General features: G+C 47.1%; 1 protein-coding gene across 1 annotated transcript in view; it reads right to left on the reverse strand.

The window, feature by feature from the left end:
* The window catches only part of MECR (mitochondrial trans-2-enoyl-CoA reductase), a 184,523-nt gene that overhangs the window by 91,554 nt on the left and 67,339 nt on the right, over nt 1-25,630 (reverse strand). The window contains exons 2-3 of the mRNA XM_069623014.1: nt 25,077-25,174; nt 24,703-24,834 (exon numbers count right to left, since the gene is read on the reverse strand). Of these exons, the coding sequence (XP_069479115.1) occupies nt 24,703-24,834; nt 25,077-25,174 (230 nt within the window). The remainder of the gene's footprint in view (nt 1-24,702; nt 24,835-25,076; nt 25,175-25,630) is intronic.

Here is a 25,630-nt window from a genome sequence, read left to right on the forward strand (position 1 = left end):
CACTTACGGCAGTCTTTGATTGTGCGTGGGGTGTTCCCAACAGCACTGACCTTCCAAGCAACAAGTGCCCAGATCTGCTTTTTTTCAGTATTGCCTCCCTCTTCATGTTGTTTGAGAAAACTATCCCAGCATGCTCCTGCAGTGCGTCAACCAGCATCTGCAGCTCATCCTCATTAAATCTCTCCTTCCGCAGGCGGGCAGCTTCCTTCTTCAGGGCCTTGGGCATAGTGGTGTGATAGTAGGATGTTTTCACGACAATAGCAGAGTCCAACGGGTCCTGTGTGGTGAGGATGGCAATGGATTGTGTTTTTCAAGATGGCTGCCGCGCTCCTTCCCGTTCCTGTGCGATGATGCTAGTTCCCGTTCCGCTTATTAGCGGTGACCGTTATTAGCGGTCATCGCTAATCACGGTCACTGCTAATGCCGCATTGGACCTTGTCGGTAGTGCTATCTGCGCTATGCTGGATGCCACTAAGGGCATTTTAGGTGCCTCTAACGGCATGGCAGTAATGACCTTAGCGGCATGGCGCAAAGCTCGTGCCCGCAAAGTCGTAGTAGTCCTCTATTAACTGACTGATGACTGCCCGGACATGCTATTTACGCCATGCCGGTAAGGACCGTTACCTCCAAACTCGGAATGAGGGCCCAAGTATTCACAGGTGTTCAGGAGAGCAGTTTCCATGCTTCTGGCAGCTCTAAATCCAGACTGATGGTTAAGGATACAACCAACAGATTCAGTATGTAGATTAAGCTGGGAGATGTCCAGCTTTTCCAGGAGTTTGCCAGGGAAAGGGGTGATGGAGATCGGCCGGTACTTTGCCAGAGAGGAAGGATTGGCAGAGGGCTTCTTAAGAAGGGTGTCCGCAAGGGAGTGCTTAAGGGGAGAGGGGAAGGTTCCAGTGGCCAAAAAAGCGATTACAGAAATCAGCCAAGGCTGTTGTAAGGGTGTCAATGTGGTCCTTAATGGTTCTGGGGGGAGCATGGGAGCACCTGCTTTGATGAGACTTTCATAGATCAGACTTGTCTAGAAACATCATTGGGATTGAACAGGGGTAAAGAGGAGAAAGGAAGAGGAGATACAGCCGCTGAGGTGCCAGGAATGGTAGAGGAAGAGAGAGGACCGGATGTCCTGAGTTTTACTGGCGAGAAGATGCTGAAGCCGTGATAGGGACGGGGAGATAACAGGAGAGGTAGAGGCTGCAAAAGGGTTGGCCAGCTCCTTGCAGATTTTGAAAAGTTCGGCCGATTTGTTAGAGGCCGCCGAGATGCAGGCATGGATGTAGGCACTCTTCTTAGAGGGGACAAAGCATCTGTATTGCCTTTGGTGCAGGCGGCAGGCCAGTTTGTCAAAGGGTATGCATGATGCCCTCCACTGCCTCTCAGCCACCCTACACTTGCGCTTAAGGGTGGAAAGCTAGGAATCGTACCAGCAGTTGCACTTGGATGCAGGCTGCAAACGGATCCTCATGACAGGGGTTGGAGATAGAGAGATGAAGGTTGGAAAGGGCTGTGTCAGTGTGAGTCAGCCAAAGGTGTAGGAGGCAGAGAGAAAGTAGCAGCAAAAACATCCCCTGACATGCGCTTCATGGGCCGGATGACCGAGAAGGTAGGTGGCAGAAACCTTTACCCCTACCCGAGACGCACACGGCTATTCTATGAAAATATCATTGATGTGAAGAGGAGGAGAGTAAACAAATTTCCTATTATTCTATTGTTGCTGGTTTTATCGCCAAAACATGTTGGTGTCCACATTTAATTCGAAACTATGCGATTTACCATTCCAGCCCACATGGTCCAAACCCACACCCGTCATGGCCACTGGGCAAGAACCACAAGCTCCACTACATAAAAGGTCCAATTAGACCCAGTCCTGGTGCCCTTGGTGCCAGACTCATGAGCAAGTGTGCTCTGCACACTTTTATTCTGGTGCACATGCTGTTTTTCCCTGCAGGGCCTCCACATACCTCCAGGTCGGGCGTGGCCATAGGAGTTAATTGGGTTGGACGTGCAGCATCCTCTAGGAGTAGCAGGGTGGGGCCACGAGTCAGAACAAATGGGCGTGGCTGGGAACAGGCTATTTAAACCTGCCCCGCCCGCATGCAAGCGCTTCGCGTTAGTCTGCTTATAGCAGCGTAACGCTCACCGCTGCCTGAAGTGCATCCTTACCTGATTCCAGCAGCAACCGCAGTCGGAGCGCATCCTTACCCGATTCCAGCAGCAACCGCAGTCGGAGCGCATCCTTACCCGATTCCAGCAGCAACCGCAGTCGGAGCGCATCCTTACCTGATTGCGGCTCCCAGCCACAACACTTACTCGGGAGTCCACCTTCAACCAGCATCATCGCGGATCCAGGCATCCTTCACCCGCCGACAGATCTTCGGATAACAGCACTCCATTCTGACATCGCCAGACAATCCCTGCAAGAGAAAAAGACAAAACAAGGTTAGAAAAGCGATAGACATTACGCTAAGGTTGCGCTTAGACCAATCCTGGCGCTTGACCTTAAAACCAAACTTACCAACTATTGGGACATAGTGAACTCCCTTTTCTTCCATTGGGGCTCGCTTCTTGCACTGCAACTACCGCTGGGCCTCATGTCACCTATTGGGGAAAAGGAAAGACATTACAAGAAGATGCGGACAATAATCATTATTGAAAGGATACTTACCTTTGGAGTGGTTCAGCCACAGCCGGTCTGGGCTGCCACGCACATGGACCAGTGCAGAAACTCTGTCTATCTAAAGCGCCCCTGCAGTGAGAAGCAGGACGGAGAGCTCGCCATCATAATTAAACAGGCAAGACTATATGGATCGGTGCATGCTCACCACATTCTGGTAAGAAGGGTTCGAGGGGGGACCACTGTCATATCACAGCCTCTCATTCTCACAGGAGCATTGCCAACAACCAGCGCAATCCACAAAACAAGAGCAGGGGAAGAAGCCTAACCAAGGGGAGCCAGTTCCAGGGAGGGCTGCAACCGTGCCCCAACGTCCCTGCAGAGACCAGGTGAGCATAACACCTTGACAACTCTATTGAAAACCCATGAGCTATCGGTGTTCCTTTCCCCGCAAGCAACCCACATCGGGTTGAATTGTCTGGCCCTAAAATCAAGCCCTACCAGGTGGCCGGAATCCTCCTGTGATTCAATAACAGACTCCTATATACTTTCAGAGATTGCATCTCCCTTTAACAATTCACCTATGCCATAAAAAAAAAGTCCTGCCCGAGACGGGCCATCTGATATTCATTGCAGCTGTTGCTGTCTTTCCCCAACCTTGCAAAACTAGTCACACCAAGAGTTCAATTGCCTAACCCAGGTTTTCAGACAGCACAATTCCTAACTTATCAGAGAACTCTGTGGCAAAATAGATCTGTATATTTATTATGGCCAAAACCTATTTCCCCAAGAAACCCCATGTATGTGTACCTCCACATGTATGTTCAGGACTGCTGCATCCCCTCACACTGATTTTCCCACTGCAAAACTACCTTGCATGCACATGTAAAGCACCTCACTGCCTGGTTGTTAAGCGCTATGTGGCCTGACACACTTATATTGCATTTATATTTTATCAGCAGGTTTGACAAAATGTTTCACCGAAAACACAAACACAAAAAATAACGCATATCTCATTCCCATTAGCCACACTGAATTCATGCTAAATTGCCACATTATGTCAACATCGCTGTCACCCCTGCTACCAGTATGCGTGCACAATTCAAACTTCTCTTTATTAGTGGGACCTGTGAGAAACCAGGTGTCTCACCAACTAGTCCCCGGGGACCTGTCATCCAGGTGGCCTGGACACGGCCATCGCTTTTGCATGCAGTTCCTGGGGGTGGACCAGTGCAGTAGGATCACCTGGGTGAGGGATCTACGGGGAGTTGGATACCGGATGTTGAGACGCAGTATCCCCTTCCTTGTAACATCTTTACCGCATCCTATCATGTAGGATATTAAGGAATGTAACCCCTCCCCCTTTTATAACACAACCACTTTCTCACGGACAGCCCGCTATGAGAGAAAATGGACTAACACCCGAGCCGTATACCTAACGTGTCCCAATACAATAGTCAGGCAAGGTCCAGCCATTACTATCACACACACCCGACTTCCATTACACTTCCCCACACAGATAAAAGGCAGAGCACGAGAACACACTCTGAGCGAGGCAAAAGACACGAGAAAACAGCAGTTCTAAGATGGGAGTTTAACAAGAGAAGAAAGATGGCGAAACAGAAGGGGATTGCAAGGAGGGAAGATCTCTTGACCTTTTTGACAAGGAACCGTTACTTTCATGAAACCTCGAGAATAGAGAACGTAAAACCAGGAAACCCAGCTGAAGAATCCTGTATTGTGTCGGAAGTACCCAGCGCTCTCCTGCGTCGATAATCTGGGCGGGGCGAATCGCCAGCTGCCGTGGTACTGCCCTTGGCTCCAACAACAAAGCAACGTCAGTGAAAACAACAAAGCCGGTAAGTTAGGGAGACCGATACAGATCCAGTCTGTGTTGAAGCCAAGGTAGCAAGCGGCAACATTGTATAGCGAGAACTGAAACAAACGTTGTTTGAAACGTGTGCGACAACCAACGCGAGTGAAGTTGAAAGGGAGATGAGTGATTGAACATTGAAACCAAGATACAATGCCTTTGACAAAGTGGTCTGGCACTGCGTGTGGGCTCAATCGAAGGTCTCTAAGGTATCTAGCTGAGAGTTAACAAAAGTGAAAGAGTGGCAAAGGATTGTGAATCGAAGTGGTCCTACGACGGGTGAAGCACAATCCTGTGCACAGTCGAAGGTCTTCAATGTTGATAAAGAAAGTTTATGGCGAAGTAGATAAAGTTGGTCTGCACCCAGCAGAGGGAGATCAATTGAAAGCTTTGGGATAAAGCAAGTGTATGTTATCGGTCTGAGCCCGGCGGAGGGAGACTGATTAAAGATTTGATGTCAAAGTGGATCTGAGCCCGTCAGAGGGGGATCCGGGGTGAACAGTGAATCACCCGAAAAATCAGATACGTGTTTAAAGTGGATCTTTGCCCGACGGAGGGGGATCCGAGGTGGATAGTAAAACACTTAAGAAAATTGTGTCTATGTGCAATACAAAAGGAAAAGAAATTTGTTTGTTGTATCAGGCCCTCTGAAAGAAGACACTTTCAATAGCAAAGAGACTTGGCACAGAAGGCCATGATATTGAAATTTTGAACTGCACCAACGTGCTAGAGAAGCCAGAGACTGTGATAAGCGAGTGTGCCACCTTCTCCCGGGATAAACACGTGGGGAAGGGAGCCTATGGCTTGAATATCCTGGCATATGATTTATTGAACACTTTGACTTTTGCATAACATTGTTTCCCACACTATTTGTATTTAGAGGTAACGATTAGCAATATGTTTATTAGTATAGGCCCTATTATTTTGACAAGACACCACTCTTGACTGTGTTATTACTATTTGATGGGCGACGCTTGCTCCCATATTTAGATTTAGGATTAGATGGGGGTTTTTCAAACCTAATTGAAGCTCAATAAACACCCTTGAACTGTGGTCACTTGTGTCCGTCTTACTGTTGATGCCATGCCTACTTTACAGACCCTTATCAACTAACCAGTTAAGGCATTAACTACCAAACCAATTTCCAACTCATCAATTATAGCTTCTCGGGGGGGGGAATGAAACCTTACAGCCATTCCTCATACTAGTCCCCTCGCATCCATGCTCCTCCGCTGGACAATCCCAATTTGCCCTTCTACCAATTCCACAATCTACCCGTAGCTCTACATATTCACCCCAACCCGGTGGAGGATACAAGACTACTCCTGTATTTATTTCAGAATCAGTCTAAGTACCCATCTGAGAGGGAATGCCCTTGCCTTAGATAGGGTCATGATCATCATAGCAGCGGCCCTAGACATTTGGGCAGAGCAGTACCATAGACATAGATGAGAGGAACAAAAGATAATTTAAAAAAAGATAAAAATAGGTGTGAGAATTTTCATAGTTGTGCTCATCCATGAAGGCACCCAAGAAAAAAGTGAGTCCAAATAAAGAGTCATCAGCAATTCGCGCCTCCCTTTTCATGGTCCCCCTCCTATTGAGCAACGCAGCAATAGTTCGGGCCAGAGTTCCATTGTCCAAATCATTGGGAGGTAAGTATGTACAACACGTAATCCCGATCTTCTGGCAAACCCTGCCCTCCATAGCCGTTAGGAGGTCGTGGATATACCGATTCTGCAACACTACAAGCCTCAAGGAGTTCTTCCTCAATTGCACTAAATGCTGCTTCAGAGAAATTCATAAATAATAATAATTCCTAGCGAACAATTTGTAACCACTTCGAGTTTGTAAGACAGAGGCCAAAAGGGAAGTAAAATCATTTCTGCAGGATAAATAGTTGAAATTGTTCATGAATGTAAGAGCCTCAGTGGATGCTGTAGTTTCAACTTCTCGATTGTTTCAAGGAGTCTGTTTCTACGGAAGTCTGTCAAGTTCCTGAATTGTCCATATCTGATGGCACAAGGGATGCAAGGGGCACGGGTGACAAAGGGAACACAAATGTAGACTCAGATTTAAAATTTGCAAATGTCAGGTGGCTCTGGGGAATGACAAGGATGGGCACATGCCGGTTGGTGAGACTGCAAATGCCTTGGCAGGCCGGTGGTAACTGCTTGTAGGATAAGAGTCCACAGGACCAGTACAAGACGAGAAGTGCTGCCGTTCCTCCAGCCAGATCAGCGATGCGAAGCATGATGCTGCAGTTTTGATTCGTGCCTGCAGATACCATGCCATCGCCCTTAAAACACAGAGAAAAATGTGTCACTGGATTTTGACAGGTTTCTCTGGCTTCTTGAGTTATGTTAAAAAGTTCACATACTATTTCCATACACTTCCACATACTTGGTTAATTTGTGCCACACCTTCTTCAGGAAGCCCCACCTATCCTCCTGCTTTGCAACTCTTGTTCCCATTTATTGTTCACAATAATTAGTCCTTCAAGACTGAACTGTATTCTGCATTCAACAGACACCCTTCTGCTCGTTCCCCCTCTGATGGTAAACATTCTTCTTCGACTGGAAGGGTAGAAGCTGCTACAGATTGCCCCTGAAACTGCCCTCAGACCCTGCACAAGACTAGGTATACTAGACACCATGCCACTGCTACCTCTTGTCACGCTCACCTGATTCCCACGGAGGCGCAGGTCTGGCTTCGAGTGCTGATGCTTCTTCAATGGTGAAGCGCAGGACTCTGATGATGGACAGGAAGGGCCCCTCTACTCTGGCTTTTCTGGCTCGCAGGAATATTCCCCTGTGCGTGAAAAGGGAGTATTACCTACTTACGGAATTATGCTCAAGCCTCCCACTCCCTTCCAACCCTCCACGATACCCTTCCACGATTCCCCGTGAAGTCTCACCTTAGGGTCTGGAAGGATGAGTTCTCCATCCTGCTTCTGATGCAGGGGTGCGTTGAAACCCAGTTACTTCACTGGATTGAGGTTTGATGAGAGTTCAAAATAAGCTTGACTATTCAGGTGAGGCGCTGTAAGAGTTCTGTTGCAAGTTCAAAAGTTCAAGCTTAATAATAATGTTCATTGTCTTATTGCAGCAAGCGCTAATGCTTATGTCTTTTTCCCCTTAGGGGCCGGGGTTCGGAATGCCGGAGATATGGCGCCGACCCGAAGTGAAACGTGCAGTTCCAGTAAATAACTGGTAAGTTCTGGATGAGCGTTCAGGTAATGTCTTTGCATTCGCTCATTCAATGTCTTTATCTTTTTTCCCCATAGGGGCCGGGGTCCGGAATGCCAGGAAGCGGCAGGACCCGAAATGAAATGGGAATGACCCAACAGGTAAGTCTTAGAAGGAAACTGAGCTTTTCCTATTTCCCTTCCTTCTCTCACCTTGTTTTCTTGTCTTTTCTCTCTAGGCTCTGGGAAGTGGGTGCGGATCCGGATGATCGCTGCTGAAGATGGAGGCGCCCAGGAAAGGTGAGTGAAATGCAGCGATGCAGCGATCGAAGCTAAATGCTTTTAAAATTATGTCTTCCCTTTCAGGATCGTCGGTGTGATGTCTCCGTGATGCAGCTTTAGCAGGTAAGGTCTTCTTTCTCCCCAAATCTCTCTTATCTCCCTTTGCAGGCGACCCAGGATGCTGACAGGCGTGGCTGAAGTCAGATGCAGGAGCTGACACGGTGAGCGTCCAGCTGCGAGGAGCAGAACAACGCGAAGCGTGAGTTGCTGATCGGGCGTGGTTTAAATAGCTTTGGAAGAAGTTCCAGGTATGTATCCTTCCACCGATCAGGTATGTATCCTTCCCCGACCACACCCAGGTGGAAAGTAGTCCCACAGGTAAAGTAGTTCCATTCAGGCCTCAAGAGGGCCTGGATGTAGCAGCATGGTCTGCATCAGGTAAGTGCACATTAAAACACTTGAACACATGTCTAGCTTTATGAGCCTGGCGCCTAAGGCGCCAGGACAGGGGTCCAACATGAGCCTGGCGCCGGCGCCAGGACTGTGTCCAAAGGGCCCCAGCTTGGGCCCGCTGGCACTTCCCTGGGGGAAATGATGCCTGCCTCTGGGGTTGCTGGGTTGGACCTGGCTCCTTGGAGGTAGGCATCATGACAGTACCCCCCCCCTCAAGGCCCCTCCCAAGGTTGTTCCCTCCGAGGGTTTTGGCTTGTTCGGAAATCTCCGGTGGAACCTTTGTATTAATCGAGGTGTGTGAATATGGTTACTAGGCTCCCACGATCTCTCCTGAGGTCCATATCCCTTCCAGTCAACAAGATAGAAGAGTTTTGACTTTAACACCTTGGAGTCTAAAATGTCTTTAACTTCGAATTCTAATTCCCCTTCAATTTGAACTGGGTCTGGAGGCTTGGACAGTCGGGTCCCTGGTTGTACTGGCTTCAAAAGTGATGCATGAAAAACTGGATGAATACGCATGTTAGACGGTAAATCCAGTTTAAAGGCCACGGGATTGATTATAGCCTTGATGGGATAAGGTCCTATGAATCTGGGATTGAAGGTTCGTGGGCCCTTGACGGGTACATGTTTCGTTGCTAGCCATACCTGGTCTCCTACTTGGTAAGGAGGAGTTTTACTTCGGTGCAAATCAGCGTTTTCTTTATACTTTTTCTTGGCTTGCTGTAAATGAGTTGCAGCTTCTTTGAAGGCTCGGGTTACTGTGGAATGCAGATGATTTACTGCGGGCATTTCCAGGGTCAGAGGTGGATCTAGGTCAGAGGTCCGAGGATGGGCACCATACAAAGTATAAAAAGGAGTTTGTCCGGTTCCAGAATGCACTGAATTGTTGTATGCATATTCTGCGATCCAAAGGATGTCTTTCCAATTTAACTCGGATTGGTGTAACATGCACCGAAGATATTGCTCGACAGACTGATTGGTTCTCTCGGTTTGTCCGTCGGTCTGGGGGTGGTGGCTGGTGGATAACCGCACATCTATTTGTGCTAGTTGGCAACACTTCTTCCAAAAATGGGAGATACATTGACTTCCACGATCCGAGACTAATATGGAAGGAAAACCATGTATGCGAACTATATTCTCCAGAAATTCCTTGGCCAAGGTGGAAGCTGAAGGCAAACCTTTTAAAGGGATAAAGTGGGCCATTTTGGAGAATAGATCCACAATTACAAGGATAGTGTTGTAACCAGCACAAGGAGGCAGGTCAGTTATAAAGTCCATTGACAAGGTGTGCCATGGTGCCGGTGGAATATCCAAGGGTTGAAGTAGGCCGGCTGGCCTTTTCTTTTGACCCTTGTTTTGGGCGCAAATTCCGCAAGACAATACAAAAGGCTTTATGTCTTTTCTCCAAGAAGGCCACCAAAAGTGGCGTTTGATTTTTTCCTCCGTTTTAGCGATACGATACCAGGGTGTCCTTCCATTAATGATGGGCAATAACAAGTTCTTGCAATTCTTTACTTGGCAGAAACAACCGCTCCTGGAAGTAGGGTAAATCATCCTTAACGGTGTAATGAGGACCCTTTTGACTCCATTCCAGTAAGGCTGGAGAATCTAGAAGTTGTTTTATTTGCGTTTGGATGTCCTCAATAGTTTGCAATGAAGTTAGGCCTAAGATTCTTTGTTCAGGTATGATTGGCACAGGTTCTAAACTTGAATTGGGTTCTTCCATGCCAATCCGGGATAAGGCGTCCGCTTTACCATTCTTGCAGCCAGGGCGATAGGTAATTACGAAATCAAATTCCGCAAAGAATAGAGCCCATCGGAGTTGTCGTGAAGATTGAGCTTTGGCCGTCTTTAAATACTGTAAATTTCTGTGGTCCGTAATTACGGTGATGGTGTGTCTTGCCCCGAGAAGGTAGTGACGCCAAGCCTTGAAAGCAGATTTAATAGCCAGTAACTCCTGGTCGGTAATTGCGTAGTTGATTTCAGGAGGAGAACATTTCCTGGACCAAAAGGCCACAGGGTGTAGTTGGTTAGTTTCTGGGTCTATTTGCGACAGGAGAGCTCCCATGGCCGAACTGGATGCGTCGGTTTCCACAATGTAAGGGAGATCTGGGTGCGGGTGCTTCAATACAGGTGCAGAGGTGAATTTGGTTTTCAGGTCCTGAAAGGCTTGTTCGGCCTCAAGAGTCCATTCAAAGCGTTTGTTTTTCTTTAGGAGAGCTGTGATGGGTTGGACTGTTCGGGAAAATTCCGGAATGAATCTTCGATAGAAATTGGCGAAGCCGAGCATGCTCTGAACTCCCTTCACCGAGCTAGGAGATGGCCATTTGAGGATGGCGTCCACCTTTCGCGAGTCCATTCGGACTCCTTGAGCTGTCAGGATGAATCCGAGAAACTCAACTTCTGTGGTATGAAAAACGCATTTTTCGAGCTTTTCAAATAGTCTGTGCTGTCGCAATTTCTCAAGAACTGCCCTAACATGTTTTCTGTGATCGGATTCTGAAGAAGAGTACACCAGGATGTCGTCAATATAAACAATGACACAGACGTCGATAAGTTCCCGAAGAACATCATTCATGAAGTACTGAAAGGCGGCAGGTGCATTGCACAAACCGAAGGGCATCACCTGATATTCGAAGAGCCCAAATTTGGTGCGGAATGCAGTCTTCCATTCGTCGCCTTCTTTTATACGCACCAGGTGATAAGCTCCTCGGAGATCTAACTTGGTGTACACACAAGCGTCTTTCACCTGGTCGATAAGCTCAGGGATCAGGGGCAGAGGGTAACGATTCTTAATCGTTATTTGATTTAGGGCGCGTTAGTCTATACACGTTCTAAGGTCGCCCTCTTTTTTCGGCACGAAGAACAGAGCTGAGGAGACAGGAGACTTGGACGGGCGAATAAAACCATTGGCTAGGTACTGATCTAAATACTGACACAAATGCAGGTTCCGTAAGAGCATAAATCCTACTACAAGGTAGTTGAGCATTGGGTACCAGATCGATTTGGCAATCATAAGACCGATGGGGAGGTAACGTGTTACCCTGTTCCTTCTGAAAAACGTCTTGGAATTCTTGGTATTCTGACGGTAGCTGTACAGGGGTGGAAGTTGCTGAGGCTAGACCCATAACTGGATTTCTTGGATAACAAGTTGGTTCACAATCAGGAAAACTTATCTTCTTTGCTCGCCAGTTGATTCTGGGATTATGTGTTTCTAACCAAGGAATTCCAAGAATTACTTGAAATTGTGGGGCCTTGGTCACATCAAACACGATTGCTTCCCGATGTCCATCCTGACCCACCAGTGTCATTTCAACAGTGGAATGCGTTACAGGCCCGGAGGCTATTTCGGTTCCATCTACTGTAGTAATGACATCTTGGGTTACTTTCGGGCGGAGAGGGAGCTTAATCCTGGAAGCCAATTCACGGTCTATGTAATTTCCAATAGCTCCACTGTCGATGTATGCTTTTACAGCATGCAACTGCTGAGGCTGTTTTGGGTCCACGAGCACCATTGGCATGACAAAATGCGAGGTCAAAGAGTTTGTTTTCAAGCTCGGCAAGCGGACCCCTACGCTTGTCGGGCTAGGTCGTTTCCCGAATCAGGTGTCAATAAATCGTTATCAGTGGCTCCAACCACCTTCTTAGGTGGTTTAACCGGACAATTTCGAAGAAAGTGACCGGAAGTCCCGCAATACAGACAAAGTTGCATTTGCCGCCTCCTCTCTCGTTCCTTCTGCGTTAATGGTCCTTTAACACCGCCGATTTGCATAGGTTCGGATACGTCGGTACTCTTGGAGTTTGCGTGGGTTTTGATCGGTACTCGGGTTTCGTACTTGAACCGATCTGCTTTTCTATTTTGAAGTCTGTGATCAAGTTGAACCACCAAGTCTATGTAGTCTGCGCAGACCTGGGGTGGATCTACTATCTGAGCTAGAACATCCTTAAGCTCTCTGCACAGGCCTCGATGAAACAATGTGATCCTTTTGTTTTCTGGCCATCCAGTTTCCACAACCAGTCTATTAAAGGTGGAAACGTAGGACAGGAGATCCTGATTACCTTGTCGTAAGGATAGCAGTTCGTTATCAAGGGCCTGTCCTTGCGAGTGTCGAGCAAACAATCTTTCCATGCTGGCCTGGAAGCCCTGAAAATCCTGGAGAATGGGATCATCCTGATTTACCAATGGAATAGACCAATCGGCAGCACTGCCACTGAGGTAAGATAGTATAAAGGCTACCTTGTTCTGGTCGTTAGGGAAGGCCCCGGGTCTGCATAGAAAGTGTAAACGACATTGGTTCATAAAGACGGCATATTTCTTGGGATCCCCCGCAAAACGTTCAGGCGGGGCCAAAGGCATGTGTCCAGGTAGATTGATTTGTACCGGGTTATTCAAACCCATTGATGTGGAAGTACCTCCGGAATTAGGTAAAGGAGTGTGCCCTGCCTGGGCCTGCAATAACCTTTTGGCCAGGTCATCAGTTCTTTCCTTGGATAGGATCAGTTCTCTTTTGAGAGCGTTAGTCTCCTGGCGGGCTGAGTGCACTTCTGCCCGTAATTCCCCCAAAAGCTGGGCCAGCTGATCTGTCTCGGAAGTCTCCATAGCGCCCGGGTGGGAAATTGTGGGTAGGCTTCGCGTTCTGCCACGCTCACCTGATTCCCACGGAGGCGCAGGTCTGGCTTCGAGTGCTGATGCTTCTTCAATGGTGAAGCGCAGGACTCTGATGGTGGACAGGAAGGGCCCCTCTACTCTGGCTTTTCTGGCTCGCAGGAATATTCCCCTGTGCGTGAAAAGGGAGTATTACCTACTGACGGAATAATGCTCAAGCCTCCCACTCCCTTCCAACCCTCCACGATACCCTTCCACGATTCCCCGTGAAGTCTCACCTTAGGGTCTGGAAGGATGAGTTCTCCATCCTGCTTCTGATGCAGGGGCGCGTTGAAACCCAGTTACTTCACTGGATTGAGGTTTGATGGGAGTTCAAAATAAGCTTGACTATTCAGGTGAGGCGCTGTAAGAGTTCTGTTGCAAGTTCAAAAGTTCAAGCTTAATAATAATGTTAAATGTCTTATTGCAGCAAGCGCGAATGCTTATGTCTTTTTCCCCTTAGGGGCCGGGGTTCGGAATGCCGGAGATATGGCGCCGACCCGAAGTGAAACGTGCAGTTCCAGTAAATAACAGGTAAGTTCTGGATGAGCGTTCAGGTAATGTCTTTGCATTCGCTCATTCAATGTCTTTGTCTTTTTTCCCCATAGGGGCTGGGGTCCGGAATGCCAGGAAGCGGCAGGACCCGAAATGAAATGGGAATGACCCAACAGGTAAGTCTTAGAAGGAAACTGAGCTTTTCCTATTTCCCTTCCTTCTCTCACCTTGTTTTCTTGTCTTTTCTCTCTAGGCTCTGGAAAGTGGGTGCGGATCCGGATGATCGCTGCTGAAGATGGAGGCGCCCAGGAAAGGTGAGTGAAATGCAGCGCTGCAGCGATCGAAGCGAAATGCTTTTAAAATGATGTCTTCCCTTTCAGGATCGTCGGTGTGATGTCTCCGTGATGCAGCTTTAGCAGGTAAGGTCTTCTTTCTCTCCAATTCTCTTATTTCCCTTTGCAGGCGACCCAGGATGCTGACAGGCGTGGCTGAAGTCAGATGCAGGAGCTGACACGGTGAGCGTCCAGCTGCGAGGAGCAGAACAACGCGAAGCGTGAGTTGCTGATCGGGCGTGGTTTAAATAGCTTTGGAAGAAGTTCCAGGTATGTATCCTTCCACCGATCAGGTATGTATCCTTCCCCGACCACACCCAGGTGGAAAGTAGTCCCACAGGTAAAGTAGTTCCATTCAGGCCTCAAGAGGGCCTGGATGTAGCAGCATGGTCTGCATCAGGTAAGTGCACATTAAAACACTTGAACACATGTCTAGCTTTATGAGCCTGGCGCCTAAGGCACCAGGACAGGGGTCCAACATGAGCCTGGCGCCTAAGGCGCCAGGACTGTGTCCAAAGGGCCCCAGCTTGGGCCCGCTGGCACTTCCCTGGGGGGAATGATGCCTGCCTCTGGGGTTGCTGGGTCGGACCTGGCTCCTTGGAGGTAGGCATCATGACACCTCTACCTCGTTGGGAATAAATAATCTAGGGACACTAGAATCATGGGGGATAAGAGAGCAAATATACCACAACTGCCACTCTCTCTCTTCCCCACCCTCTTCATTTAATGATACCACAAATTATCTGATACAAAGTCTTGTGTGTCATTTACTGTTTCTAAAATTACATTATCATAATTATTTACAAAATCTATTTCAAGGTCCTGTGCTCTTAATGTATTTTCTGCCATATCCATAGTACTTGAGAACTCGGACCCATTTACATTCCTGCTATTGAGAATATATATACCACAGAAATCAAGAGAGAAATAGAACTACACATTCTCCTACACATTTTTAAATGCATTCCTTTGTTTTACAGTCTGTATAACAATTCTTGATCTCTGTGCGCTCCATCCCCCTTTCAGTGGCATGAACTGCGTCTCCTAAGGGCACACTTATCTTTTTAGGACTGCTCTTTTCCAGGTGTCAGTGGAGGGAATCCGGTATCCCGCAGTCGCTGTAGCAAAAAAATCACTCAATGAGGCCCATGGAAACGCTGTTCATCCAGCATCGAACAAAGGAACGCACGTAAATCGAGTCCTCTGAGAGTAGCAATGGTTGGTGTTGATCTTGTTCCTTACTGTCTTTTCCCGTTGCTTGCTGATGTGATGCTATAACCTGTGAAGACACAGTCTTAACATTTTTAGCCAAGGCCTGAAGATATTCCCAAAACTCCTCTCAAGAATCTCTGCTGACTTATGTGCGTCTGAAGCTGTGCGTGTGGGTGAGAGAGATGTATACAATCTATGCCCGTCACCACCTCATGAGGACTGAGTTGGTGATCTTTCCCTGGCTTATTTCGTAAGTAAAACAGGGCCAAGGCAAGACAGTACAACCAACTTTTCGTAGTTCACTACATAATTTAGACAACTGCATTTTAAGCAAACCATTAAGCCTTTCCACTATCCTGTTGGCTTGTTGGTGATTCACTAAGCACAACCTGTGCTTGATCCCCAGAAGGGATGTCATCTCAGCAAATAATGCATTAAAAAATGGGTCTCATTATCTGATCTCACATATTCCCCACCGTGGAAATATCTCCCTCACCAGAAATGTAGCTGCCAGTTTTGGAACAGGGGAAAATGGACATACAATTATAATCAAATACCTTAATTATTACACTTCTGTATCATATCAACAAAATCATTGTGAGGTTCTCTCTAATGACCTGAAGGCCAGGGAATTACCCCTCTCACTGCTTTCACGGTGTTACCAGGATTTAAGTCTTTACAAACGATATAACTCCCTGCAAACCTACTTACCCAAATGTTTGGTATAAACCACTCCACCCGGAGTTCTGTTGCTATTGGTTGTCGGGACATATGTGACAGGTAATGTAGTTGCTCTAGAGCCTCAAATAGAAGTTCTAGGAGCACGACTCCCTTCCCTGTCAACTCATGTCTTTGTAGGCGAGAGCATACATACTCTCTTTGCCCGAAGCTCCTTCTCCTCTTGAGGCACCTTTCCCTCCATTTCTACCATTTGAAGCAAAGGGACTGCAGTATTCAGGACTGACAATCGTACCTGTTAAGACACCATTTCCATTTTTGGAGGTTCTGAAAAGGGCTTCCTTTGCCGCTATGTCTGCAGCACCATTACCAAGCGCTACTAAATCAGTTCTATTAGTATGCGCCGTGCACTTCCCTATTCCTACCTCTCAAGGGCAATGTTAGCGCTTCAATTAGCTGGGATAGCAGCACGGCATGCTGGCCCGGGGTCTCATCAGATCTTTTAAAACCTCTTTTCTTCTGTCAGAGTAGATAGTGACTGCCTTCCCCTAACTCATCTCTAGCTCCTCCATGAGTGCCACTAGTTCTGCCGCTTGTGCGAAGTAATAGGGAGGCAGTCGTTTCTCCACTCCAACCCGGTGTTCCCCATCCACAAGTGTTCCAAAAGCCACCCTTGTGCGTCTCTCACCAGTGCCCAGATCAATTGTTGACGACCCGTCAACAAATAGTACCTCACCTTCTTCCAAGGCATCCTCCTTAACATCCGTCATCTCAGCTTCTCCCTCATGAGTTGAACAGTCGTGGACGCCGTCAGGTTTCACTGGTTTGGGTAAGAATGTTGCCGGATTGACTAGGTGACACCTTACCAGATGTATAGAGGTAATTGACAAAATAAATTCTTACCCAGATATTGTTTGGGTTGTCAAAGTGTACTTTTCCAAGATAGCAAAAACTGCATGCTCCACATACGTCGTCACCGAGCAGCCCATAGTAATGGTTGAAGACTTTTGTATCGCAAAAGCTGCTGCCGCAAGAGCTTGTTCACACGGGACCTGACCTTGCATAACTGAATCTAAAAGTCTGCTGTAATAAGCTAAGGGCTTGTAACATAATGATGGTTTTTGAGCCAGGACTACGGTCATTACCTTTCCATCTGTATGTGAAAATAGAAAAAAAAAGGTTTCTGGTAATTCGTGGTCACCAAAACTGTAGCATTACTGATTGCAGTCTGGAGTTCCCCAAAACATATTCTCATTTCCTCTGGCCATCTTATCGGACCCTTCTCCTTCTGTGCTTCCTTGAGCGCTTGAAGTAGGGGCCTTGTGTAATTTGAATAGTCAAAAATCCAGGACCTACACTAGTTACAGAGCCCCAGAAACTGCTGCATCTGTTTTACCGTAACTGGCTGAGGCGTATTCTGAACTGCAGTGGCTCTCTCAGGCATCGGACAATATTACCTGACCCAAATATACTACCTCTGTCTTACACCTTCTCTGCGAGCAGGGTGAGGAGCTTGATTGCGTCTCATTCACACTTCTCCTCTGAAGCACTACAGACCAACAAGTCGTCCAAGTACTGAATTACGGTACTGGGCACTTGGAAGTTTCCCAAAATCCATTTGAATGACCCCGTTATAAAAACTCTGGGATTCACAGTACCACTGGGGTAACCTTGTGTGCTCAAACCTCTGCCCTCAATATATAAACACCGTGAGATACTGGGAATCTGGGTGTAAGAGGACCGAGAAAACAGAGTTTATTTTTAAATCCATTACTGTAAAAGGGGTCGACTCAGTAGAGACGTTACAGAGAATGGTGGCAGGATTTGGTACCAACGGAAACTCTGGTTCAACAATGTTGTTCAGAGGTCGCAAATCCTGGACCATACTCCAACTTGACCCTTTTGCTTTCTTCATAGGGTAGATGGCGTATTACATGGGAATACAGATTGTTGTATAATGCCTTATTTCAACAATGCCACAATGGTCTTAAAAATCCCTTCATCTACCTCCCTAGACAAATGGTATTATCTAACTCATGGCAATATTCGTCCTGATTTTAATTTAATCTGTACTGCTCCTACACTTTTCAACAACCCCACATCATGAGGATGGCTGGTCCACAAGTGGACTGGCACGTTCTCCAAATCCTCCTTCCAATATGGCAATGTTTTCCTAATGACGAGCGTAGTCTGCGGTACTTCCCTTTGCTCTATCATTACCTGGCAAGGCACCCCAATCTCAAAGACCATCTCTCCTGTGTCGTCTGCATTCACAAACAATTGCTCATCGGACACGTCTCTTAACGATGAGGTCGAATACATACACAACACTGTGCTCCATTCGCCTCCTTCCTCCTCAGCGCCTGAAAGTAGCACCCTGTCCTCCTTCACAACCACTGCTTCTAACAGAATGGCAACAATAGTCCCTGGCGCTATCTCCTGTGACTCAGCAGGCCGAAAGAAAAATTCAAGAGGTATACGCCATGTTCGATCTTTTATTAATGGGACCCAACTCAACACTATCATTACCCCATACAGAAACAAAGCTGAATGCACTGGCACCCCCTGGTCGCGCTATCACTGTAATATGTGGGGAAAAGCGCTGCTTCTCTCACCAGGTGGCAAAGTTGGGTAGATTCATTTGTGGGGGACCTTCTTTGAAATATTGTGGCCTGCTTTTACAGTCCCGTGCAATGTGTCCCATTCTCCCACACGCAAACCACTGTACTCCATACCCTCCATAACCTCTTCCCTTCGGCCCATTCAACTGGGGCCCCATGCCTCCAAACCCACCAAATGACCAACCAACGCCTTGAAAATCCACCCATACCCTGTGGAAACCCTCTCATTGGTCTCAATCGAGGTGCGTACCCATCCATCCATCCATGTTTCCATTTGTCCGTGCTATGCTGATTGTATCTACTGTCTCTCTGTGGAGCTGTTATCATTGCTCCTTCTAAACAGATCTTTGCCAGCTTTTTCTGACCCAGCTTGGCCTCAGCTTTTTGAGCTAGCTCCATGCTTTCCTTCTCCTGCCGCATTTTACAAATATGTACAATGTGTGCTTGAACCTCTTGCTAACTCTTGACCTCTATTCCTACCACTTTATCCAGTTTGTGCTGGACTTCTTTGGAGAGTCCCTTTTTTAACATGTGGTAGATGATTCTTGTCCCAGGTTTCTCCTGGCTCTGCCCTCCACATTTCTTGAATTCGTTGAATACGGGTGGTAGGATCTTCATCTAGGTTCATTGTTTTTGCCAAGATAGAGTTTATATTGGGCATATCGGGGTACATCATTCTCAATGCCCCCCCACACATGTGCCCTAAAATTATTAAAGGCCGCTCCATCATGGGTGTTTGTGTTCAAATGAACCCCCGGATATCCCACTTTTTTCCAGCCCTCATATGCCCGTTCCCCTATCAAGGCTACTGAGGTTTTTGCCATCCATCCTTGGCCTCTTCCTACAGCCATGTAAACCCCACGGCGCGTCCGAAGGCCCCATGGTGTGCTTTCCACAATTATGGCTGGAGCCTGAGGCACAACTACTACCGCTTGTCCTCCCTGCTCGTCATCCGTTTCCCATTCATCCTCTTCCTCCTCTGTTCCTAGTACCACATCCCCTAGACCTTCTAGGGGGGCGGAAGCGTATTCAACACTGCCAGAGCATGCTGCTTCTCTTTCTCATTGTTTTGATTCCATATCTGTGATGGCACGTTTTCCCCCAAATCCACGTTTACAACTGATTTTTTTTAACCTAACGAGGATCTGACCATGCCTCCATCTCCCTTCCTCAAGCTTCTTCCTGTTCTTTACTAAATTTATGTTGTAACCACATTACTTCATCCTCCACCAACTTTACTGCTTCTTCCTGATTTCATTGTTCCTGCCTCTCTACTACCAATCGCAATCTAGCTTCTATTCCAGTGACGGGGGGGCAACTCCTCTCTTTTAAACTCTTCATCGCTCCTTGCTCTTACAGTTCCTCCTGCTCTTGTTCCTTCAGCTCAAACTCCTGTGCTGATACAAACGTTGAATAAACTTTTCTCATTCCACCTTCCATTTGAGACCCATCAATAACTTTTACTAGAGAGGGTGTTCTCCTCCTGTTCTCCTCATGATCCCATCTTTCTAAGATTGGAGCTAGGCGGAAATGTCACCCCTCTCCGTCTTGTAACCGCAAGAGTGGTTACCGGAGACTACGGAGGTTCAAACTCCGGGTTAGTATTTCCTTCTGCTGGCGACAAAGGATAGCACCCATATGTGGGTGGTAGACCCTGCTTTCTTGCTCCCTCAACAGTCATCATTTTATGGGTCTTCCTGTCCTTCTCATACAACTCCAAGATATTCAATCTATTCTCCAATTTCAAACTTGTATACTTAGTTACTAGGAAACTATGCAAATTCTCCAGCATACCGTTTATCATAAGACTCTTCATTAGGCCAGGAATTAAGCATTTTGCCTTTCGTTTCGCTCAATCATTCTCAATGGTATTTTAAAATCTTCACCTTATGTCTGGGGAGCACCCGACATAATGATCCAATGGAGTATCCATACTCAAGACCAATGCACCTCAAACAAATTAAAATAAATCTGATATAAACCCCAAGAACCAAACCCACAGCACAAACAATCACTACCCACAACAATTTCCCGCACTAACTCTCCTTACTTGTCTTCACCACAACTGTCCTCGGTAAGCCGACACTCTCAGGCCTACACTAAAGACAGCAAATTTATCAAAACACACTCCGGCCAAACATCTGCTTTACTTCTCTGAGATTTCTCCTTTACTCAAGCATAAAAAGGAGCACAATGTTTTTCACTACAACACCGTTATCTCTCATTTACTAGTACAACACTCTTGACTACTGTGCTGTCTTTTCCTGACTACAGGAAGATACCCTTCACTACTTTGACTAACCAAGAAAAAGCGAGGCGTAGGCTCTTTCCGCACAATCAATACAAAGTAAGGGGTTTCCAAGGGTAGACTCCAGAAAGGTTTCTACAGGTGGTCTTACCATAAGATGCCACCTCACCCTAAAGCAAGGCCTCCTGCCAACCAGTTAAGCAACCTGATGGGCATCAAGCCTATCCTTACAACGGACGTGCATGTGTGGGAGACCACACCTCTAAAATAACAAACTAGGTAAAAGCTTACGACATGGAACAATTCATTCACTCCTCCAAAAATCCTCACTCATCCAACCTACTTGACCTCATCTAACCTTACACACAACTATCTTGCCTTATCCAAGAATTTAACAAAGGACCCCTTTTTTTCTTCTCCGCTGTTACCCTCCTCCTTTACCTGGCAAAGATGCACTCTCATGAAAGTGAACCGTGAAGCGCTCCGACGTGGTGCTCCTTTAATCTGGCCTACGCAGCTGGGCCACAGTATCACACCTCTGGGGCGGGGAGGGGACAGACAGGCCTCTAAGCAATATGGTACCTGAAGGCCTCCTCCTTGTCGAGCACGAAGACTGGTCCCCACAGAGAAGCTCCACAGTCAAGCTGGGCAGACCAGAGCCTGCCATCTCAGATAGCCTGGGGCCCACCCAGGGACGCCAAATGTACAAGTGGGCCTTTTGATCACTGTAACCAAAAGCAGCCCCAACCTTAACCCCTCAACTGCCAATGGTTTTCTCTCCCAGTGCCAAGCCCTTTTTAGGTGATTTCTGTATGCTGTCATTCAATCCCTTGTAACTTTCTTTTTACTTGTGATATCTGGGCCAAATTTGTCCCCCTTTCTTCCCACATGTAGGCGGTCATAGTTTGCTCTAGGGGGGGGGGGGGGGGGGGGTGAGTGAAAAGAACAAAAAAGAGCTCATTTTTTGTTTATTCTGAAAATGCCAATAAAATGATGTATAAAGAAGCCTGTGGTTTTTACCTTGTAAGAGCTAGGAACAACTGGTTTGATGTTCTGAATTCGCCATTTTCCAGGCTTTCAAGAACAGGTTGAGTGGAAACGAAAAAAACATTTTTATAAGGTTAACATCAGTTTTGGGAGAGGTAGCCGATTTTTCTCTTTTTTTTCCAATAGGACATGCGTGGATGGAATGGAAGAGGAGGGTAGGAAATCTGAATGGGAAGACAGAAAGGCATACATTTCTGCAAAGTAGACAAAATTCCAAGTTTAGCAGGGGGTCATGTGCGCAGGTCAGGCAACAACTATGTAGGAAAAAATTCCCATAGTTTCTGGAAAACTTGGAAAAAAGATAGTAAAAAATAAAAAAAAAAATAAAAAAAAAAAGTTATGTGCTAGACATGGTTGTACCTGTAAGGTAATGGCTTCGGTGAATATTGAGTTTACATTTGGGAAATTAAAGGGTTGTATAACAAAGTGCAGTAGAAAATGTATGAAAACTAAGAGAAAACAACAAATGCCCTACCTTCCACATTCCCACAGGTGTCCAGATGAAAACAGTAACTCACATGTGTGGGTGCACCAACATGGGCGCAAAGGTAGAAGGCCAAACCACTGGTACATCAAGTACCGTGGGGAAGACTGGATTTGGCTTTGTGGACAATGCACAAATTTGGGCTTGGTGTGTCGCAGCCACCAAGGAAAACGGGGAACCCTATGCATTTCTGAAAGGAAGACACCCGTGGGAATCCACAGAGGTCTGGCTTGTGCGAATCGCCCAAGAATGTATTACCCGCAAGCCCCAGCAAAGTCTAAAATTCAGGGGAAAAAACCCCACAATTTTCAGACATTTGCCACCAGGAGAGGACCGAAACATGCCGCCAACACCACATGTCATACCTTCCCGCGTTCCAATACGTGTCCCGATGAAAACTTTACCTCACAGCCACCAAGGAAAACGGGGAACCCCATGCATTAGTCCCAGGGATCCCTGGCAGGGTCCCCGTCTTTTACCAGAGGGAGAAACTGTACCGCAGGCCAGCCAGAGCTCCAGGATAGTCGCGGGTGATGTCCCCCCCGGCCTTGGGTGACTGTGCCTCATGTGGGTTGACCGTCCACTAGCCTAGCAGTGGCTCCAGGGAGCCTCGGCGGCGTCCCTGTCCTTTCCCAGAGGGAGAAGCTTTAACCAACCCAGCCAGAGCTCCAGTGTGGTAGGGGGGTCATGTCCCTGGCCTTGAGCAGCTGACTCCCATGTGGGTTGAATGTCCCCAAGCCCAGCAGTGGTTCCAGAGAGGCCTGGCACATTCCCTGTCCTTTCCCAGAGGGAGAAGCTGTAACACAGCCCAGCCAGAGCTCCAAGATGGTCGGGGGTGATGTTGCAGGCCTTGGACACCTGTCTCCCATGTGGGTTGAGCATCCCCAAGCCCAGCCTGGAGTTCTGGCTGGGCTGCGTTACAGCCCTTTCCCCCCCATGGAGAAATGGGGACCCTGACGGGGCTCTCCAGAACTGCCACTTGACTTGGGGATGGACAACCCACATGGGAGAGCTGGCTGGGCTGCTTTACAGAATTTCCCTCGGAGAAGGGGTGGACACCATGCACAGCACCAGTCCCAGGGAGCCCCGACAGGGTCCCCATCCTTTCCCAGAGGGCGAAGCCGTAACGCATCTCCCCTTCACAATGTACTTAGGCTATAAAAAAGGCCTGCCTGAAACTGACCATCTGATATTCATCGCAGATGCTGCGGTCTTTCCCCAATCTTGTAAAACTAGTTCCGCAGTCACACAGAGTTCAATTGCCCAAACCAGGTTTTCAGCAAGCACAATTCCTATCAAAGAACTCTGCAGCAAAACGGATCTGTATATTCATGCTGCCCAAAACCTATTTCCCTAGAGACCCCATGTATGTGTACCTAAAAATGTATGTTCAGGACTACTGCATCCCCCCCACACCGATTTTCCCATTGCAAATCTCCTACCTTGCATGCACATGTAGAGCCCCTTGCTGCCTGGTTGTTAAGCGCTATGTGGGCTGACACACCTATATTGCGTTTGTACTGTATCAACAGATTTGACATTTAACTTGCTGCGCACATACAATTGAAATTGTATCAACTAAAACACAAACAACACTAAAAGTAATGCATATCTCTTTCCCATTAGCAACACTGGATTCATGCTAAATTATCACATTATGTGAACATCGCTGTCACCCAAGCCACCAGTATGGCATGCAATTCAAACTTCTCTTTACCCGTGGGACCCTTATCAACTACCCCAACACTAACCAACGACCAAGCCATTAGGTCAGCCAAACCACAACAATCAACGCACTGGGCCAGTTTAACCAACAACCCGAAGAACACCTCTACCAACAGGCAGTCTGGCCAACTTAACCAACGGCCAGTAGGGACAGCTGAACCACCACACCATTGGGCCAGCACAACCATTAGGTCATCAATCAGTGCATCATCAAGCCAATGGGTCTGTCCAAATAAAGCCATCATCAGGCCAGCTATACAACCATGTTCATAGTCCAGAAAATCAATGACGACATTGGATCAGCTCAACCATTAAGTTAGTGGACAAACTCAAACAGTGAGTCATGAAGCCAGCAGGTCATGAAGCCAGTCGAAGGGTCAAATCATTCAACCAGCTCAATCAACAAACCATTTCACCATGTAAATCACCAAGCTATTGAACTAGGATAAACTATCATTGGGGCAATTCAGTCCTCAAACAACCAGGCCAATCACGGATCCGACTAGACCAACTCCCAAGTCACTGGGACAGCTGTAGATACCCTGTGAAATGATCGTCCATGCATACCCGAGATAAATTGTGCAAATTGTAAAGGAATACTAACAACATACCTTTACAAAGGCTACTCTATCTTGCTCTCAAATTGTGTCTGCAACAGACAGTTTCTGATGCGGATACCCTTTATAGGCTACCTTCCAACATTTGCCATGATCCGTAGCCTGACATTTTGTCTTGAGTATTGGCATTCAGATGAAGCAAGACTGCGGGCATAAAATGCAAGTAGAGAATGTTCTGGTACTCACCAAGGCCTGCATCTGCCGGGATCACCCAGTCACCAGGTCGCAAACGAGTCACTTTACTTCCAACTTTCAGCACCTGCCCGACACCCTCATTGCCACCTACTGCTGGAAGATCTGGGAGAAGGGCATAAGTACCTGTAACAGGAATTACTTTGTTAATAGCAATGTAAGCAAGTATGTCTTCTCACTCTGCCGATTCATCAAAATATACAAATAATTAAACCCACACTGGACATCTTTTTATACTGCTCCTCTGAACCAGAAGCAATTCCTCGCCAATGGGGCAGTCTCTCCTCCTACCCAACAACATCAAGACAATGGAATTTCAAAACCAAGACCTTTTGAACACAAAACATTCGCCTCTTAGAAGTTGTTACCTTGAATCATATTGAGGTCGGAAGGGTTGATGGGCGCTGCCAGCATTTTCACATGCACGCCAGTGGCACCTAGGTCTGGAAGCTTCAAATTTTCCAATCTAAAGATGAAATATTGAGGTTTGGCATTACTAAACATTTCTGTGAGCACATGTCATTCCTCTAAAAGTAAATGTAGAAAAATCACATTTTAAGTACTTTAATGTCTTTACATTGGTTGCTTTCTGTTTGCTGCGCCTTAGGGGAGCAGCAAACACAGTTCAACTACACCATTCACTGCCTTCATTCCGTTTGTATATGTGCTTGTAAATTTTCAGAGGACACTTTTAGGCACACTTCTAGATGCCCTGTACTATATCCAGTCTGGCATGTTAGAGCCCCCATACTGATCTTTTAGCAGAGCCAAATGTTCTGAACTGAATAAGAGCACGGTCGTAGCTGAATGTTTTCTTGCCATCAGTAATAGGGGGATGTACAGCTATGCCGTGCTTTCTGTAAAGCATGTGCTCTTCCATTGGCAGGTGCATAAATAACTAACCTGAGGTAATATATAAACA

The sequence above is a fragment of the Ambystoma mexicanum genome, chromosome 11, assembly GCF_040938575.1.
Source record: "Ambystoma mexicanum isolate Mex_15411 chromosome 11, UKY_AmexF1_1, whole genome shotgun sequence".
Lineage (NCBI taxonomy): Eukaryota > Metazoa > Chordata > Amphibia > Caudata > Ambystomatidae > Ambystoma > Ambystoma mexicanum.